Consider the following 21,104-nt stretch of genomic DNA (forward strand, 5'->3'; position numbering starts at 1 on the left):
CAGCTAGGCACTCCAATGTTCCAAGCGCTGGGCCCTAGTGGTAAGAGGAAGGACTGCAGGCGGACCCGTGGATTCTTGACGAGGAAACCCTGTGCAACCGAGTGCTCAATGTTAAAGCCCAGCTGCACTTCCGCATTTGGGCACCAAAATTTGGTGCCCAAATGCTGAATCAGCGAAAAAATGCGGAAATAGACGGTACTTCCGGCAGCCTTCCGGGTGCTTCAAAACGCCACTGAGCAACTTCCATTGACATGAATAGCGGAGGGGGCGGAGCTTCGCGCCAGTTTAGTCTCTATCCTTTTAATACTCTATGGCGCAACCCAAGGGGCCAGCTAGGCACTCCAATGTTGAAGCGCTGGGCCCTAGTGGTAAGAGGAAGGACTGCAGGCGGACCCGTGGATTCTTGACGAGGAAACCCCGTGCAACCGAGCGCTCAATGTTAAAGCCCAGCTGCACTTCCGCATTTGGGCACCAAAATTTGGTGCCCAAATGCTGAATCAGCAAAAAAATGTGGAAATAGACAGTACTTCCGGCAGCCTTCCGGGTGCTTCAAAACGCCACTGAGCAACTTCCATTGACATGAATAGCGGAGGGGGCGGAGCTTCGCGCCAGTTTAGTCTCTATCCTTTTAATACTCTATGGCGCAACAGTGCGCAACACGGCTCCGTCTTTTTGGCAAATCTAGAACTTCCTGTTTGAGAGCTAGCAAATTTAAGACATTCGGTTGCTTTCAGAATAAAAGTGTCGTTAATTAAATAATTATTACATTACATTATTAGTATTATTATTACATTACAGTTATTGTAAAGACACACATTATGTTTCTGTGTAAAAATAAGTAATTAAATGACACAGAAACATGTGTGTCTTATAGCATCATTTAAATGTTTAATTTGTAGTTTTAATGTGCAAATAACTTTTTTTAAAGGTATATTCAGTGATTTCACTTAATTCAAATATCACTTATTTTTTTGTTTTGTTGTGATAATCCTCCCTACTATAGAGTGTGCTGGCCATATAAGGAGTTCCTCCCTGTCCCCAGTTAACCCATGGGGGTCAAAAAACCTTAGGTTTCGTTTTTGACTCTCTATCCTGATTGGACGAAAGGCTGGGTCCCACAGCCAAAAACGAAACCTAAGGTTTTTTGAGTGAAATCACTGAATATACCTTTAAATACTCTAGAGGGTACTCTTATTTTGAAGAGATCGTCTTAAATTTGCTGGCTTAGATTTGCCAAAAAAAAACAGTGCCGTGCAACACTGCTCTGGGCTGACAGGCAGCCCAGAGCATGCAGGCAAAGCGCGCCACGGGATGGTTATATATTTTATAATACATTAGGCTACATAAACTGCTGCCGCGGCTGCCGCCTATCACAAGGCTTTTTATTTACATCATGGTTTTACATTCACCATCACTGATGAGCAGCACTTATAGGCGAAGAGGGAGGCTTGTTCAGGAACTCTATTATATCATATATATATATAAATGGTAAATGGTAAATGGTGCATTTATATAGCGCCTTTATCCAAGGCGCTTTACAGAGATTGTGCATTACATTCACCCATTCACACACACATTCATACACCGATGGCAGCGGAAACCATGCAAGGCACCAACTAGCACATCGGGAGCAATTAGGGGTTCAGTGTCTTGCTCAAGGACACTTCGACAGTAACTCTGGGGGAGCCCGGGTTCGAACTGGCAACCTTACGGTTACCATCCAGGCACTCTACCCCTGAGCCACCGCCGCCCTATATATATATATGTATATATATATATATATATGTATGGCTCTGCATCAATGTAATAAACATATGCGCTGTGAGCCAACGTGAGCCATGATGTCATAAGTTTTGCGGATTCACCGTTTTTCCTGTTTACACGGAGAAGGGATAAAACGGCATTCTCAAAGATTTCCACTCTGGAAGGTGGTTTCACATTGTTGCGTTTTCACCTCCTGAGAACACGGTTCTCGTCTGAATGACAGCAGCAAACGATGCTTTATTTTGCCGTTTTATATGAACACCATCCTCGTGTAAATAGCACCTTAGTTTGGTTTAGCAGTCTGAAGAGATACACGACTCGCTGTCAACTATTTGTCACTGTTAACAAGACTCATCCTCCCAAGGAAAGTGCACTTGATGATGACGACTAAGCCATTTTCCTGTGTCAATAAATAATGATTATCATCAGTCATAGTTTATACAGTCCTTTAATTAAGTTGTACTTATGATCTCTCCTAACCACTAAATGAGGATGAAGCTCTATATATGAACTTGAGACTTTTTAGGGGGCCAAGAAATTAAATTATAATTGTCTATGCATTATTAAAGTGTGTGAATGCAAACCAGACATTCTGGTTGCAATGTTACCTTTAGTCACCCTTTCTCAGTTTGTGTTGGGCCATTTGCCTCTAAGTAATGCAATTTATCTCTGGGTTTTTAAGTGCTATTGAACATAAGGGAGCAAGTGGTGCAAGCAATAACATGAATAATCCATTGGCAGTTCCTGTCAGAATGAGGCTTCCATCACCGTCAGTGCCTGGTTCACTGGAACCAGGCACCAGGCAGCCTTTACTCCGGAAAAGTTGTTGTAAGAAACTATTTAGCTATGGGCTGTGCTCTTAGGTGAGGTGTTCAGAATGATCTAGCTTCTGTCTGCAAATGTATAATCACATCATGGGAGAAATGAATTGACCCCTGGCATTTTTGTGTGCAAAGCAAACCACATTATACCGTACGCTTGTGTATAGCCGTAGGAGGCTCTTGGTTAGTGGGAGGGAGAAAGTATAGGCATTACACCCTGTCCTGAAACACAGAGATCCTCCAATAATATGAGCCATAGCTCATTTGTAACCCTTCCTAATAGTCCGTGGCATTTCACCCCACCACAGACGAGCAACACGCCCTAAGGTTTGGCATTATCAAAGGAGGGCTCTTCTTATTCCATTGTGCCTTTTGGCACGCACAGCCCATGAAATAAAACACTGAATCCCAAACCATGTTATTAGAAAGTTTTCTCATTAGCTTATAATGAGAGAGAACTATATAGTACCCATTATTCAAATCCATTGGATTTACTTTCACATCCTGGGGCTTTAGTATTGCCATCTATTTCACTGAAAAGCCATAGCATTGCCATTATAGAAGAACATAAGAAGTAACAATGTATGAATGCTGAAATGCTTTTCTTACTCAATGGAGACTTCACCGCCAATCGGTCCCTACACAGGAGAAGTGTTGAAATGTGATTACGGTATTTTTAACAGCTTCCTGGCATAGAGAACCTATGAAATTCAGTACTTCAAATTCAAAGTAACAGTAATTCAAATGGCACTTCCAGGCATGTCTTTCAATCTTCTTGTGAGGTGAAGCCCTGGTGGCTACTAGCCCCAACATGTCAGCTCCTTTTTGGCCTGCAGTCTTCACACACACATGGACTATTTTAATCCTTAAGCTGCATTTTATACTTTGTCAGTGTACAAATTAAGCATTGTTTTGTTTTTTAGGTAGCTGATGTCCTCTCCAGCATCACTTGTGCTTTGTGTAAAGTGCCTGCAATTGTATTGTCGCTGTCAGGCATACACCTCGTCAATTATTTCACCTTTTAAATATACACCGGTATTTTATCTCGTCTCAGATTTGACAAATCAATAGCAGCCATATTTTGGCATCACGTTATGTATGGGTTTCATTCACTTGGCTCAAACCAGTTACGATGCTAATTGACTTAACAGGAAAACAATTAAATGCATTTACAATGAAACAACATTCCAGTTATATTATGGTGAAAAATCATTAATGAGCTTGTCAATGCAACGTACTGTATGCAAACAATGCTCTGAAGACTTTGTGATCCGATATTACATCCACCAAGTGTTCATTCAGCCGAATAAAGAATACAAATCTTGCCTTGATTGTAGAGCCTGCAGGGCCAGCTGTAGCCTGGCCCACTAGATTGGGTGTGTTGGCAGTGGCGTGCACAGACATTTAGAGGGGCAGGTGCTCAAGTGAAGAAATAAAAGGGCACCTTGTGCAGCGCGTGGAACCGGTATTTTTTGGTATTCAGACAGCCAGCAATGAGTAGAACGCTCTCCAAAGAAATGTAGTCTCTGACACATCTAGGGGCCACAATCTGCATTCAAAGATGTTCCTAGAAGCTTTGTCATTGGTCGAAAAAAATGAGTAACCAATCAGCAAAGCTGACAAAGCTTCTAGGATAATCTTTGAATGCAGATTGTGGCCCCTAGATGTGTCACAGAGACTACATTTTTTGGGGGAGTGTTTTACCCATTGCTGGCTGTATGAATAACTAAAAATAAATAAAAAGGTCATTACAATTTTGACATTATTGCAGCTTTAATAGTGTGTGAGATTTATAGATTTTGGGGCATAAATAATATATTAGAAGCTTTAAATCCAGAATTGATCAATGTCACTGTGGGCCACATACTGTACAAAACAGAAATAAAATTAACAAAAACAAACATTCAAAAGGGCACATTGCTGTCCAGAGGGCAAAAGGGCAGGTGTGTCTGTGCACGCCACTGCCTGTCGGTTAACAGCACTTATGGCCAACAGTGTTCAGATGGGTTTCAATTTCTCTAAAAATGCTGCCCACCCAATCAGAACTGATAAATGGTACTGATATTTTGTGGTATGTTTTATATTGGCTACAAATAAATATTCTCCATAACCTTTGATTGGGTGGGCAGGACACACTGTCACACACATTTGGGTGGGGTCTGTCCCCCTAGAACCAGCCCTGGTGGAGGTGGAGAGACTGGGAGGCCCCTGCTACTGAAATAAACACATTATGGCAATGATTACCGGAATATTGGAATACAGAGATATTTAGCATTGATTAAAAGTAAGAAATCATAAATGAATGGAGAAAAAAATAAGAAAAAGGAAAGATTATACCGTGTAAGAATTGAATTGGGAGTCTGTCCAGCGCCTCGGTGAGGTGCATAAAGTTCATGCAATGCCAAAACAAACTTATTATGGAATACTGTAATCAAGTAAATTTTGAAAATTATGCTTTTATATTGTTTATGCAGTATATATGAATGAACAGCAACACAGTTCCCTAAAAGATGATCGTCTGTGCCAACTTCACTGCAATACAAGTTTTGCTTCACTGCCATCCTTTGACCACTGATATTCAGTTTGACGTAAGACAGTTAATAAAATTACTTAATTACAGTATTTTGTCTATATATATATATATATATATATATATATATATATATATATATATATATACATATATAAAAAAAAGAGAACCTTCCAAGGAAGGGACTGCACACTCCAGGGAACAGAGACGGACAACTTACTGCATATATATATATATACACCATAACCTTTGATTGGGTGGGCAGGACGCACGTTTGGGTGTGCTATGCCCCCCCTTGCCTCCCCCTTAGAACCGGCTAAGGTTCTAATTATAGGTGAAAAGTATATTTACTACTTAAGAAAAAGCATTAACAACGTTATTAGTGTTTATTTTATTTTATTTGTTTGCTTAAAGGTATATTCAGTGATTTCACTCAAAAAACCTTAGGTTTCGTTTTTGGCTGTGGGACCCAGCCTTTCGTCCAATCAGGATAGAGAGTCAAAAACTAAACCTAAGGTTTTTTGACCCCCAGGGGTTAACTGAGGACAGGGAGGAACTCCTTATATGGCCAACACACAATAGTAGGGAGGATTATCACAACAAAACAAAAAAATAAGTGATGTTTGAATTAAGTGAAATCACTGAATATACCTTTAAGTTAAAAGTGATCAAATAAAAGTTTTTAAAATTGATTAGAAAATGTTGCACTTTTCTTTTATTAAATATCACTAATCAGTGGGTCTCTCCAAAATCTGGATCAACATGGGACCCAGAAATGTGGCATCGCTAAGGCTCTCCAGGATTAACATGAAAACAACTTACCACTAATATAAGAAATGCTTGCCTGCAAGAGATACTCATCAATAAATATATACCGGTACTGATGTTCAGATTCTACATTCTACATTTTCCACAAGCACATTCATTCATCCCAGCATTTAAAAAAAAACAGCATTTGTACGTCGCTGTCAAGTGATATGAAACATACAGTACTACAGTGACCAACACACTGTAAGACACCTTGTATGAAATAACTTATATTAATATTACTAATAAAATAGTCAATCTTTGAATATAACAATAAAGAATAATGCACTAAAGAACCCTAATATATTCGTATTTCTTTAAGACAACAAGTGCTTGTCGGTTCTTCTACACAAAAAATGCAACCTGATTGTCAGGACCAAGTACCCTTGTTGTAGGACAGGAAGTTCAGATTCTCTGCAGGACAAAGTGTTTTCAGTGCTTTACCCCCCCCATTATGGGGGCGGGGATTTGTCACCTGATTTTCAGTTCATGGACATACAGTATACGTACCAAATAGAACTGTGATTGGCGTTAGACGGATTGTTCTGTCACCAGAGAACATTTTGCAAGTTGCAATGTCTTTGTAAACAAATGCAGATCAACAAATACAGAACAACGTAATGCTCAGCTGTCCTCCTCTGTGACGCCAGCTATACTGCACTGAATGTCACCAAGCGTATCTTCTCTATGTTGTCGTCTTACACCCAAGTCTTCCTTTCCTTCTGGAGTGATAGATCAGTCATTGAAAATGGTGTGTTTTAATCCATTTAGGTCTGACGTCGAAATAAAAAAAAGATCTTCTAAATCCTCCAGTTTTCTGAAATAAATAGCAGACCTACAAGCTCATAGCGCGCCACTCCATGGCTCGCTATGAGCTTGTAGATCTGCTATTTTTCAATAGCTAAATTATAACATAATGTTTAAAACACCAAAAGGGGTTCCTGCCCAAAATGGGTTAATGATCTATTGGAGCAGTGGGTCTACGGACCCTCTGTGTTCCTTGAGGTGGTTCCAAATGGACCCTTACAAAGTCTGTTACTCTGAGAGTGTACAAATGATTGTACACCGTTAGAGATATGGGGGTCCTTGAATTAAATAAAAAGATTCAGAACCACTATGTTTAGAGGCATATCATCTCTGTATAGCATCCTGCCCAATAGACCTGATGCTGTGCTCTAACCTCTTGGTAAAGAGGTGGCTGGCTCTCCCACAGTAGGTATGGGCAGTGTCCTGTAGACTTTCTTCCAGAGGCAGAAGCAGGGAATTCATCATATCCTCGCCAAATGGGTGCTGTGATAAGAAAATAAAATAGAGGGGAGAAAAGAAAAGAAAAAACACATAAAAAAACCACAAACCGTTACCACAGCGACATTTGTCATTGTCAGCTCAGAACAATATCATTGTGCTATGTTGGATTCGGATCAGTCGGGTTTGGGCGTGTTCGGATAATGAATATCAATTACTCATCAAAAGAGGAGAATGGGCTTAATACGGCGTGACGGCTTTGCTGGAAAAAACTACAGCTGAAGCGTCGGAGACACGCTTGATGATGGCATGATTTGTTATGTAAATGTCACCCAAGTCAATGGCAAGGATGAAAGCCAACACTGATGCGTAATGTTACAGACAGAGGCACTTTAGACAAGTTCATGAATAAAGCAGCAAGCTTTTATTATTACTTGCGCAAGCAGAGCGCGCAAGTAATAATTTCGCCCAGTCTCTTTCGCCGTGACAGCCAACCCGCCATTTGATGTTTATGCAAAAAAACATCAAATCTGTGCCTGTTTTGCTGGGATCAGATTACACAAATGACCATATTTCTTACGTCATCATTGAGAGCTAGTCATACGTATACTATATACATAATCAGTAAAAAATAAAATTGCAAATTGTGCCTGATCTGCTGGGACCAGAGTACGTGGTGTGTATATGTATGACTAGCTCTCAATGATGACGTAAGAAATATGGTCATTTGTGTAATCTGGTCCCATCAAACCAGGCACAGATTTGCTGTTTTCTTGCATAAGCATAACATGGCGGGTTGGCTGTCACGGTTTTTGGCGCAAAGTAACCACAGTATACCGCTAATCAACTTACAACTACATACTCTATATAGTATATGTATATGTATACGTATGTCTTACGTCATCATTGAGAGCTAGTCATACGTTTACCATACTTAATAATACTAGTTAACAGTTTACAGCGGTCGAAAGTACTTGCGCGCTCTGCTTGCGCACTAGTAGGCCATTTATGGCCTACTAGTGTGCAACAAGCAAGTATGCACTCGACAGAGTGCAGTTCTAGTTATTTTTACTTTCGGAGGCTGCACCCCTACTTTTACTGCCCCTCATGGTAAATAGGAGCAAATCACTATTTTACGACGTCTCCTTTAATTCCAGTTTGGTCGGGCATTAGGTCACCCAAAGCACACTTTCTTTATTATGTTCCATACACAACAGCGGGGCAATAAAGCACCATTAACCGTCTCCCATCGATTTTTATGTGGATGCTGGTGGTGCGTTGTCCACAACGCCATGGCGTCTCAACATAGCATCAGCACTAAACATTTTACAACTCTGCTGTGGGCTTGGCTGGGTAATGATGGTGGGAGCCTTTATTGCGAGCTCCTCTGCTTGCTGGGATAGCCGGTCCAGAGAGACCGACCGACTAAGGAGCTCTTAGTAGCCGAGAAATTAGAGTTTCTCGTAATATTGCTCGAGGTTTCATGACCGATGTGCTGTCCTCAAAGAACTGATAGGATATGGGATTCACTCATACTTCATACATGGGCAAATGGATGCCGTGTGAATATGGTGAATTTCCAGTAAGCTACTGGGTGTGGACCTTTTTTTTTTAAGAATACGTGCGCAAAGCTGTATGCTTTTCAAATGGGGGTCTGTGGCCAAATACATGAAACATGAGAATGATTTGAGAACCAATGATTTGGTTTATTAAAGTGAACAGCAAACGACGTTTTCACCTTGATTAGCCATGACTCTTGATGAAAGATTCTGAGAATGGACTGTTATGTATGCACCGCTTTGGACATCGTACGTGGACTGTTAATCCTGTCTGAGAGACGAATGGTGGTGGGCCCAGACCCCCATAATGAAGCCTGCTCGTTAATGGCAGAGAACATTGCCTGCGCTGTTAGTGGCCAGTCTGGAGCCCTGTGGCAGTAATGGATGGAGATCAGCTAATGAACCTCACTCACTCGCTTTCTCTCTCTCCCTCTCTCTCTCCAACCAGAGACCTGAAATCAACAGCAGTGGATCGAAGGATGGCTGCCAGTCCAGCACTGCAGTGGGGGTTTCCCCACATGCCGCCCTCTCCTAGCCTCACATTGATGGATAGGAGGCGTGGGGAGAGAAGAGTAATGCTTCAAACATCTCACACTGTCTGGACTCGGTACACTGGCCATAGGAGAGCCAGTACATCGACTTAAGGGCGAGCAGAGGCAGATCGACAGGACAAGTTAACAGGACTTCAGGTGAGTTCCATAACTGGAGGCCTGGAGTGCCCCTGATGATGTAATTGAGTCCACGTTTGGCCTAATGCCGTGATGACATTGCAAGTGGGCCCACCAAATAATTGGCAAAACAGTTAAATGATGATACAGTATTATAGAAAGATGTTTAAAAAAACTAAAACCTTTAAGAACTTACATTGAGCCAAGTCGGAACACAATCAATTAATTGATCATTAAAATATAAAATGCACACTTTTGAAATGTTCAGGTCGGCCTAATGGTCTAATTATTCAAAGCCTTATCTAAACAACATCAATCTACAAGAGGACTGTCTGTGACACAGAGGAGGTAGATCCACTCACTCTCCTTTTTGTTTTTGTTTGTTTGTTTGTTTAATGCCTTTTTGAAGCATAACCGTGAGAATACATCATAGAACTGGGGTAAAAGGAGTTCCTGAGTGCTTGGGGGGGCACAGTATAACATAATATAACGATTAAATTGGGAAGAACAATGTGTAAACAAACCTAAATTGATTAAATCAATTAATTACCAGCTGCATTATTATTAGCTGCGGGGGTCCGCTATAACTGCCTCTGTCACTGTGTCAGTTTCAGCACAGCAGTTTAGGTAGGAACCAAAATTCTCTAAGGCGGAACTATTTTGTTCTGAGTCGTTAGTTTCCGCCCGTACATATTTGCGGTGCGCACATACTGTACATCAGCCAATGAGAAAACCAGCTGGACTACAGGACGCGAGATTTCTTTCTCTAGGATGGCTGCGGGATTCGAGGAATTTAGAGCGCTGTGATTGGTTGTCAGTGGAGTAGGAAGCGCTGGGTTGTCTTTTGGACCGCACACAAGTGTTTATGCCTACTAGTACCCTAACCCTAACTCTAACCCTAACCCTAACTCTAACTCTAACTCTAACCCTAACCCTAACCCTATCTCTAACTCTAACCTAAACATAACCGCAAGCAGGGGAGCAACGCATCCTTCACCAACCTTAATCCTGTTTTTTTAATGCAACCTTAATCCAAAAACTCCTTCCCTGAGCTATCCTAGGGAAAATAATATAGCCTACAGGACTAGAGGACTACTGGACTAGCTTGCACATCGATTATAGACTCGGCTTGCTATTGCATAGCAGTTGGTAAAAAGAAATAAGGAGTTCATGCCCGCCACTGGGGTTTGAATTGGTGCATCTGGCTTGGCCGGACACTCTAACCAACATAACTGGTTGGAGTGTTCACAGCTGCATGATTAAAATAATACAAAAAAATAAATAAAAGTTTCTTGCACTTTGCACATCTTCAAAGCGTTAACATACATCTGAATTAGCGCTCTCTCTTTTTTCTTTTTTCGCCTGTCCAAAATAGGGATTGATTATCTTTTAAAATTGATTAAATTGATTAGTTCAATTAACTGTTCCACAACCTATACCTTTTGAATGGCCTCGTAGACGGCTCGGAATGCTGGCTGCTTGTCGTCATGATAAACACCTCTGTTACCGTGCAGAATGAACACGCCTTCTTCCTCCGCTTGGTGACAGTTGCTGCCATAGATGCAGTGGTCAGGACGGTAGTTCCACTGACAGGGGAACACATATATGCTTTCTGCATGACAATGACAAGACAAGACAAGGAGGGTTGAATATTTATTTTGAAAAAACAAAGAATATGTCAGCCAACACAAACCATTATAGACTTGGACATTTTGATGAGTGAGTGCACACAAAAAAACTGTGCAAAGCAGTGCTGGATTCTAAACGATTGAAATAAACCTCATTAAACGGCTGCAAACACTGAAGGGCTTAGACGGCCTTGAATCATAGTATTCTATAGTGAGGCGGACATTCGAAAATGTGACATAAAACTGGTCACTTTACTTTTCCTCTGCCCAAAACCAATGCACTTAAGAAAACATGTACAGAGCCATTGCATACTGGCGTGTGCTCCCCCCACATTTGACTCTAACAAGAAATAGACCTACATTTTGTTTCAAAAGGAAACTTAAGGCAGCAATAGTCAGAAAGGAAATTATATTAGATTAGGTTGTTATTTTTTTTTCGGACTGACAAATCAGTTTTTTCTTTTATCTTTACATTTTACTGTTAATATACATTTTGTTCTCTAGGTTTGTGTGTTTGTTCACAAACATGTATCCTGCTGTACTGCTTTTTATGATTTGTACTGTGATGTTTTTGCCTGGACCCCAGGAAGAATAGTGTCCACTACGGTGTAGAGTAGACTAATGGGGATCCCTAATAAACTAAACTAAACTAAACACGTTTCACATACCGTAGGGTTTTTTGTTTTTCTTAAAGCACTGAACACATTGGGAAGATTTATGTCACACTGTCAAATGTCCAACTCGCAACAGAAACGTGGGATTCAACTTCAAATGCACATCAGTGATTCACTGATCACAATAATAAGGGTCTAGGCAAAATCCATACCGGGGTTATGGTGGAATATGATGTTGAGCAGGTCCTGGTCACCCCAGGTGATGTTGAGTTTATACTTCTGGAGCAGGGGCATCAGCATTTCCTCCCACCGTAGTGGAACTGATGTCATGTCATTCTGAGAAGACCAGTAATGAGAGAGCATTGGGTTTTTTTGTTTGTTTTGTAAATGTTCAGCCAGAGCTTGAAGCAGCCACAATCAGAGGACAGGCACTTTTAACCCATTAAATCAATTGGCTTTGTGCTGTCAAAACAGCCAGCCATTCACAGTATTCATAAAGGAATGACAACAGTGACCTCCATTGGTCAATGCTGGTGGTGCAGGTTTTGAACTGATCTTTAACTGTTCAGTACTCAACCATAATGAATTGTAGGTTAGCCAGCATGAAACACTACAATATAAGAAAACCATTCACATCTAGTGCTACATTAACCTATGCACAAACTTTTATTTTATTGCACAGTCATAAATTATTATTTTTATCTGCTTGACACATATCTGAGTGACCATAATCGATACCCTTGATACAATGAACATAAACTACAGATAGACTGACGTCTGTGCACAATGATAAGAGATGCATGTTCTTACAATCTGTTCTTGTCTCATATCTTCTGGTCATGTCATTCATATTACATATGAACAGAAGATTTGAGATACTATTATTGTCTATATGTGTGTATTAAAGGGTAAGAGGTTTGGGTTGTTTTCTTACCTTATTATGGGCAAACTATTCCATTCCATGAGTTATTTCGCTCCGTTGTGTTGTTTATTAGCAATTTAAGAAATAAAAATAGTCGCTTATTGACTTCCATTGTAACGGGGAAACAGCTCTCAAAGTCACCCTTTTAGCACATAAACCAACGCAACAAAAGCTGATTCTGACATTTTATGACATCAGGAAAACTCATGCGGTTTTATTTTCGTTTTATAAAGTTACTATTCTAGTCGGAGATAGACTGAAGCAGTGCTATGGCGTTCCAAACTCTCGCGGGCCATCTTTCGAGGTTTCGTTTGTAAACAGAAGTCTCCACGCTGTTTGAGACACAGACACTTTACACACTTCTTCTAAAGTGTCTCCCTCAAACACGCCCATTGTGTATGTTTTTAGTGTCAAGCAGACGAGATCAAATCCATTTGTTTACATCCCCGTCGTTTCCAATAAAGAAGTGGTGTACAGTTTTGGTCCAATCAGATCGGACCAAACAGCAGTGATTCGGTCAGCGTAGGCATACCTACCGGAGCTGACAAATTAGTCAAAACAAGACAAAGTTGACATTTTTTATAAAAAATAAAACCGCATGAGTTTTCCTGAAACTGTCAGAATCAGCTTTTGTTGCGTTGGTTTATGTGCTAAAAGAGTGACTTTGAGAGCTGTTTCCCCGCTACAATGGAAGTCAATGGACCCTATTTTCAACACACACAAAAGCCTCTCACTACACTTCATGACTGTTACCTTAAAATATTTGTCCCTGATACGCGTCATGTTCATCAGCATGACCCCTGAGTTGATGCCCGTCTTGCCGTAGTAGGGGTGGCGGGCGAAACGGTTGTACCAGGCAATGCGTGGCTCCTCGTGTTCAGGAGCCATGGCGGCTAAGTGGGTGGAATTGAAATGTTCAAGGAAGGCCCACATGTTGTCCACAGGCTGCAGGAAAAGAATGTCTGTGTCCACATACAGCAAAGAATCCACATCCTTCAGGATCAGCTGGGAATCAGAGATACATACAGTACTTAAATAAGTAGTTTATCACGTTTATGAGACTAAAGCCTAATTTATGCTTTGGCGGTATAAATCAAGTTTAGTGCGACAAGGTCGCTTGACAATAATGATTATTGTGGTGACACTTTTAGGGGGCCCCCGGGTTGTGTGCGGAAAATCTTTTTGGGATATTGTGGTTTAATTTTGGGGTACCCAGCAGACAGAGAGAGAGAGAGACAGAGAGAGAGCCAGAGAGAGAGCCAGCCAGCCAGCCAGCCAGCCAGCCCGCCCAATGGTAAATCCAGCCCTGGTGAAAGCATGAATGATGCATGCACACACTTACCGGTAAGAAGAGTCTCTGTGAGGCACATGGTTTGAAGAGCCTCTTCCACTCCTTGGCATTGTCACTGGGGAAAGTGATGGGATAAGTTGTGAAGTTAAACCTGGGCTGGACAAATGTGGGCCAGGAGACGAGCTTAAAGAAATGACAGAAAATGGTCAGGTTTTAGTAACAAAGTAAGTGTGTGTGCTGTATATATAATTTCATTTTTTTGTTTCTTTGCCTGTGGGTGCCCCAACAGGCAATCATAAATCACTGTGACAAATGCCTGCAATTCTGGAAAACAAATCACCACACATAACATTGCGTCCACACACTCACAGCATCCCTGAAGCTGGCATGCAGATGGTCCTCTGCAAATATATGGAAGTGCAGTGGCTTTACGCTGAAAAGAACTGCAGACTTCAGCATGGTGAGGGTCTCATCCAGCCTGGAGCCACAGGCAACCACAGCCAGGTGCATGGTCTTATCTCTACTGGCCTCGACAGCAGAGCTGAGGCTCTCCCTAAAGAGAGACAGCGAGAGACACAGTGTTGTTCATTAGAGATTAGAATGTCTCAGTAACCCAATTCCTAGATTCTGTCAAGAGATGAATGAAGCAGCCCAAAGCCTAGATTCTGTCAAGAGATGAATTAAGCAACCCAATGTCTAGATTCTGTCAAAAGATGAATGACGAGTCAAGTCAGTCATTTCAGCTGACTGGTACTCAGACCTGCAGGATCAGAAGTAGGGCTGGAGTAAATAACCAAAGATATATCTTCTTCATTGAATCATCGAGAAGCAGAGTTTATTTTTAGATATATATTTTTTATGTGCCCGGTATTATATATTAATGAATCAATTCAATCAACATGAAAACGTTCTAATACATTGTTTTTACAACAGACTAAATTGATTAGTCTGATTAACCACTTAAAGGAGTATTTCAGTTTAAAACATCTGGGACTGGGTTGATTTTAACTACTTTGGCTTTTGTGCACACACACACACACACACACACACACACACACACACACACACACACACACACACACACTATATGAACCCATTGAACTTTTTTAACCATGTTTGACTCATTGACAACACACCTCTCTGCTTCTGGTGATTGATTTGTCTTTCTAATGTGTGAGGGATAATTCGTTGAGCTCAGTAGGTAGAGCAGTGGTTCCCAAACTTTTTCATGTCAAAGACCCCCACATTGACACAAATTAGCCTACGGACCCCCAGTTGAAAACAAATGCCAGGGACCCCCATAAGAGAAGATTTTTACGGTTCTAGCAGTGATTCTCAACCCACTTAATTTCAAGGACCCCCAGTTTGACGTGCATTAGTCTACGGACCCCCCATTTAATGGCATTTCTATCTCTGAGACCCCCAATTTATATTGTAAAATCAATGTTAATTTCACTCTGAGACCCTAACGGGTCCATTTGGTTCCATTTGTACACTCTCAGAGTTACAGACCCATAAGGGTCCATTTGGTTCCTATCATATAGCTGGGGGCCCCCTGGAACTCCCTCAAGGACTCCTGGGGGTCCCAGGACCCCACTTTGGGAACCACTCGCCCCAAGGTCATGGGTTTGATCCTGTACACTGCCAACTCAGCGTATAATACGTATACGAGTACCACAGCGTGGGTGCAGGCCGTGTGGCGAGTCATACAATAACTAGTGGGAGCTGATGGGAGGTGTTGCGCTCCACCTCGGCAATCCTTCTCCCAGCGGTGTAGCACATTGTAACAGGGATAGACTACCATGTTCTCGGCTGACACTGGCAATAAGCCTAACCCCATAATGTCACTTACTGTATTATACATATACTTAGTCGTTCAATGGTGTTTGGACAACATATCAAAATTGCCAATCTAAAAGCTCACAACACGTGAGCTTTTATATCTTGATTTGATTCAACTTGTAGATATTGATTAGAAGTCATTTCGCCCAGCCCTAATCATAAGTGCCATTAGGCATTCTATAATGATGTAATATAATGAAGACAAAATGCTGTGTAATGTTAGGGGTGCATACTTAGTTTAGACTAGTCATTGGTTAGACATGGGTTAAGGTTAGGTTTAGGTGTGCTGCCCCGTGGGAGGTTAGGGTTAGGGACGGGTGAGGGTTTGAGATAGGTTGTAGTTGTAGGACTAATGACTGCGGTCTAACTACGCTATTATCTGGACTGTAGGAAGTAAGTGAGAGGTGTTTAGGGTTGTAAGGTTGTTGTAAAATCGTTATGGCCAATGGCCATTGGAATCATTAATCAACCATACCTAAGCGATGACTCCAATAAGCAGTTCACTCCACAAACATCAGCAGGCAGTCTCCAATAGGGATTCCAGTAAGATACTGACACTGACTTACACCTAACAGGATGAGAGCATATGATCTGCGTGTAGCCATGCATCAGAAACTGCTTTGATCTGTCTTGATGTTAATAAACGGTTCACAGTTAACAGATGGTAGTGCTTCTTAATCCAGGGCAGGCATGAGGCTAATCTAGCCGATACATTAGTATGATTTACCAATTAGTTAACAACCGATTATCGCCATTTTAAATTGACTACTATTGACTACTATTAACCGAAATAGTGAGCAGTTTGTAAGTGACAGTCTGAACAAATACATGAATGTGTGTTAGGCTGTTAGCTAACAACATAGATGGCATTATAAAGTAACTGATTCTTAGCCCTGTCGTGTATTAGACCTAACAGCAGGGGTGCACATTTGCGCAAGTGTACTAGAGTAGTAATAACTGAAAAACGAACGGACATGAGACCTATAATCATGTTACCCTGGCTGTTGGACCCCAAGGGCAAGGCCTGCCACTCCACCGGCATGTTTCCTTAAAACGTAGCCGGTGTCAGGACCGTTCCTGTCGGCTGTCCTCAGTGCTGTCCTCCTGGGTGTCCATTCGTCTGTTGAATCCAATGTGGAGGCTAGCTGACTGAAAACATAAAGCAGTGAGAAGAACGCGAGGACCATGCACAGCAGAAAAGCATGAAGGTAGCATCGCATTTTGCGTTAAAACGCTTATGGAGCTAACTTTAACATGTTTTGACACTAATAGCTGCCTGCTGTCACACTCTAGTAGTAGCTTCCCCCAGCTGCTGTTTACAAATCCCCACCCAGCCCCACCCACTTTGTGGTCAGCCAGCGTGCTATAGTTGCGCGCCGACGCGGTGTCGCGCACCTGGCAGAGCTGAGAGCACATGAGGTCATAACTTTAAGAGTATACCTCTCTAAGGGCCATAATCTTTGCTATTATCTTGTATGTGCACTTTTTCAACTGCAACAACCCGTCGCCAGGACCGTGATTATGAATCCCACCGCAGTTCTAGGAAAGCCCCGCCTGTGATTGACAGTTCTTGTTTTTGCAACTATGCATGCCTCAAACTAACTCTAAACCTAGGGTGCGTTATTTCCGAACGCGCCACTAATGTATTTGCAGCAGTGGTTCTTGAAAGTGGGGTCCCAGCAAAATGAGGAACAGATTATTTTCCCTATTTCTCACCATCTCTAGAAGTTAGCTAGCCTGGCTCCAGCCTAGCCCTGGTCCAGTGGTTACAGTAGTCCAGTACCTGCCTGTAGACCCTATCGCAATTTGGTGTTGGGGGAATTTCTCACTTGAACTGAGTCAATGGGTCCCTAGACATGAAAAATCAACGAGGTGCTCGTCCGCCATAGTGCCACGAATGGCGCAATGGCCACATCAAAAATGGCCGCCATCGGCTATGATGAAAATCCAACCTTTTAGTTTTTTAGTGTTTAAGCACATGTAATACATTCATTTTGACTAATTGTGGTGTGTGGAATTCATTTCTGATATTGTTTTGATGATTTGGGGTGATTTTGACCTTGAAAGGTCATAGTCAAGGTCATTTTGCTATTCCACAGACCTTGGCCATAACTTGTCCATTTTTAGGAGTAAGAACAGGAACAACAAGTCTATTTCAACTAAATCTGACTCTTAAAATTAATTTCTGATATTGTTTTGACCATTAGGGATCATCCTGTCATTGAATTATTGATGTTAATGTCATTTTTCAATAATTCGATTATGATTCTTTAGTTGCTTTTATTATATATTTTCATGATTTGTTTTCTTTACATAAACAAAATACATGGGCATGAGAAAAACAACAACAGCACCATATGTGCTGTGTGAATAAGCCCATTGTACAAAAGACTCTGTCCATGGCCCAAATGAGCCAATTCATTGCTATGGCAACCCCATAGTGGAGGTAAGTCAATATATCATAAGAATCGTTCACTTGATGGTACAAGCACCAAATTTGGTACACAAGTGCTTCAGAACCTACTCTCTCAGAAAAGTACGTTGTCCACTTGAAAAAACTAAATGGCCACCATTTTTCAAGATGGCCGCCAAATGAAAAGGGCCTTTTGTGGCAGTTCTGGACAACCGTGGGTCAGACCAACTCGAGACCGGGCACTGCACAGTGCACTCCCTGTGGGTGTGTGGAACGTGTGTGTCGAATTCGGTGAAGTCGGTGGGGCAAACGGTTCTCGGGTTACGTGGATTACAGATGTACAGACACACACAGACTTGAATATATGTCAATGGGCAATGCCCATTGGTTTTTTTTTTAGATGATGGGTAAGAAGAGAGAGATGTGATGTCAGGTGGTGTGGGCTAAGAAGTGGTCAGGGCTAAGATAAAGTATATGAGATGTACAGTAAGTGCAAAGAGAGATGGTGAGGGAGGGAGAAAATTATTTGTACCAATTGACCAGACAGTAGACAGTAGTGTAACAGGTTAAGGTGAGTATAGAGATGGAAATGTTCTAGCAAGTGAAGCCAGTGTATTGAGAATATGGGACATGTAAGAGCCATGAATTGGAAATGATGTTTGGTCTATGAAATGAGTGGGCTGTCACTGGTGATTAATGTGGATGATTGACAGGCAGAGGGGCGGACCTGTTTCATTGAATACTTCACCCATAGTTCACCTGTTTTACACACAGTGAGAGAGAGGGGGTGTGTGGGAAGCCGCACTTTTGTTGACCGCTTTATACCGCTTATTTTGCTTTATTTATTTACTTTATTTACGTTGGATCGCTGTGACTACTTTACTTTATGTTTGAGCACCGTTTCAGTTATGCACCTGCCTTTAATAAAACACCTTTAACGCATTGTTTGGACCCAGCGAGATCCTTTTGTTTGCGGAGCGCGTCTGACAACCTGGCCCATCCCATCGCCTCTCAGCGACTTATTTTATCAATCTCCCGTAGTCACTCAACAGGACATATGTGTCAGGAGTTATTTGTGACAGAAGGCTACCAGTGAGAGGGAAGATGTATACGATGGTAGTGAGACCAGCCATGCCGTACGGTTGGAAACGGTGGCACTGATGAAAAGGAGGCACAGCTGGAGGTGGCAGAATTAAGGATGCTATGGTTCTCATTAGGAGTGAAAAGGAAGGACTTGATCAGAAATGACTAAATTAGAGGATCAGCCCAGGTTAGAAGGTTTGGGGATAAAGCAAGAGAGGTGAGGTTGAGATGGTTTAGACATGTGAAAAGGAGGGATGAGGGTACATTGGGAGAAGGATGCTGAAGATGTAGCTGCCAGGTAAGAGGATGGCCAAAGACGAGGTTTAAGGATGCTGTGAGAGATGACATGAAGGTGGCAGGTCACAGAGGAAGATGCAGAAAACAAAACCAAAAGGGGTCCTCCCCTTTTCCCTGTGCGTGCACACACACACACACACACACACACGGTACTGTACAGTACACTACAGTATGTTACAGTACAGTATGGTAAAGTACAGTACGGTACAGTAACGTGCAGTACGGCATGGTACAGTATGATACCATAAAGTATGGTACAGTACAGTATGATGCCGTACAGTACAGTAAGGTACAGTATGATACCATACAGTAAGGTACAGTATGGTACAGTATGGTACCATGCAGTACAGTACAGTGCAGTATTGTACAGTATGATACCATACAGTAAGGTACGGTACGGTATGGTACAGTATGGTGCCGTACAGTATTATACAGTATGGTTCAGTACATCACAAAGGTATAGCCAAATATATGCAGAAATGCAAAACCAGTAAAATTTTGGTGGCCATCTTGAAATATCACCGCCATATTGGATTTTTGGATGGCTCGGTTTAAAAAGTTAAAGAGTTGACCAAAGGAATGTTCACGGCAAATGTCACGCTTGTATCACCAAGCGAACAACCGTTCCAATGATCTGCTAATTGCACAAATTCTGTGTGTGTCTGTACGTCTGTAATCCACGTAACTCGAGAACTGTTCGCCCCACTTCAAATTCGACATACACGTTCCACACACCCACAGGGAGTGCAGTGCCCGGTCTCGAGTTCGTCGGACCCACGGTTGTCCAGAACCGCCACAAAAGGCCCTTTTCATTTGGCGGTCATCTTGAAAAATGGTGGCCATTTAGTTTTTTCAAGTGGACATCGTACTTTTCTGAGAGAGTAGGTTCTGAAGCACTTGTGTACCAAATTTGGTGCTTGTACCATCAAGTGAACGATTCTTATGATATATTGACTTAATATCCTCCACTATGGGGTTGACATAGCAATGAATTGGCTCATTTGGGCCATGGACAGAGTCTTTTGTACAATGGGCTTATTCACACAGCACATATGGTGCTGTTGTTGTTTTTCTCATGCCCATGTATTTTGTTTATGTAAAGAAAACAAATCATGAAAATATATAATAAAAGCGACTAAAGAATCATAATCGAATTATTAAAAAATGACATTAACATCAATAATTCAATGACAGGATGATCCCTAATGGTCAAAACAATATCAGAAATTAATTTTAAGAGTCAGATTTAGTTGAAATAGACTTATTGTTCCTGTTCTTACTCCTAAAAATGGACAAGTTATGGCCAAGGTCTGTGGAATAGCAAAATGACCTTGACTATGACCTTTCAAGGTCAAAATCACCCCAAATCATCAAAACAATATCAGAAATGAATTCCACACACCACAATTAGTCAAAATGAATGTTTTACATGTGCTTAAACACAAAATACAAAAAGGTTGGATTTTCATCATAGCCGATTGTGGCCATTTTTTATGTGGCCATTGCGCCATTCGTGGCACTATGGCGGACGAGCACCTCGTTGATTTTTCATGTCTAGGGACCCATTGACTCAGTTCAAGTGAGAAATTCCCCCAACACCAAATTGCGATAGGGTCTACA

At 41.7% G+C, this 21,104-nt stretch overlaps 1 protein-coding gene across 2 annotated transcripts; it reads right to left on the reverse strand.

The window, feature by feature from the left end:
- Positions 1–5,419: 5,419 nt before the first annotated feature.
- gxylt1a (glucoside xylosyltransferase 1a) lies at positions 5,420–16,995 on the reverse strand. 2 transcript variants are annotated; one of them, XM_083763234.1, is made up of 8 exons: positions 16,688–16,995; positions 16,167–16,259; positions 14,219–14,402; positions 13,901–14,032; positions 13,312–13,563; positions 11,849–11,972; positions 10,834–11,006; positions 5,420–7,212 (listed from the first exon to the last, which is right to left on the reverse strand). In XM_083763234.1, exons 1-8 carry the CDS (start codon positions 16,909–16,911, stop codon positions 7,054–7,056), a joined length of 1,341 nt encoding a protein of 446 aa, XP_083619360.1. In that variant the 5' UTR covers positions 16,912–16,995; the 3' UTR covers positions 5,420–7,053. The 2 variants fall into 2 exon arrangements, with proteins under 2 accessions (XP_083619360.1, XP_083619361.1); XM_083763235.1 differs by lacking the exon at positions 16,167–16,259 and having other exon boundaries at positions 5,421–7,212.
- Between the last annotated feature and the right edge of the window lie 4,109 nt (positions 16,996–21,104).

Source organism: Protomyctophum parallelum (assembly GCF_964188405.1).
Source record: "Protomyctophum parallelum genome assembly, chromosome: 4".
Classification (NCBI taxonomy): Eukaryota; Metazoa; Chordata; class Actinopteri; order Myctophiformes; family Myctophidae; genus Protomyctophum; species Protomyctophum parallelum.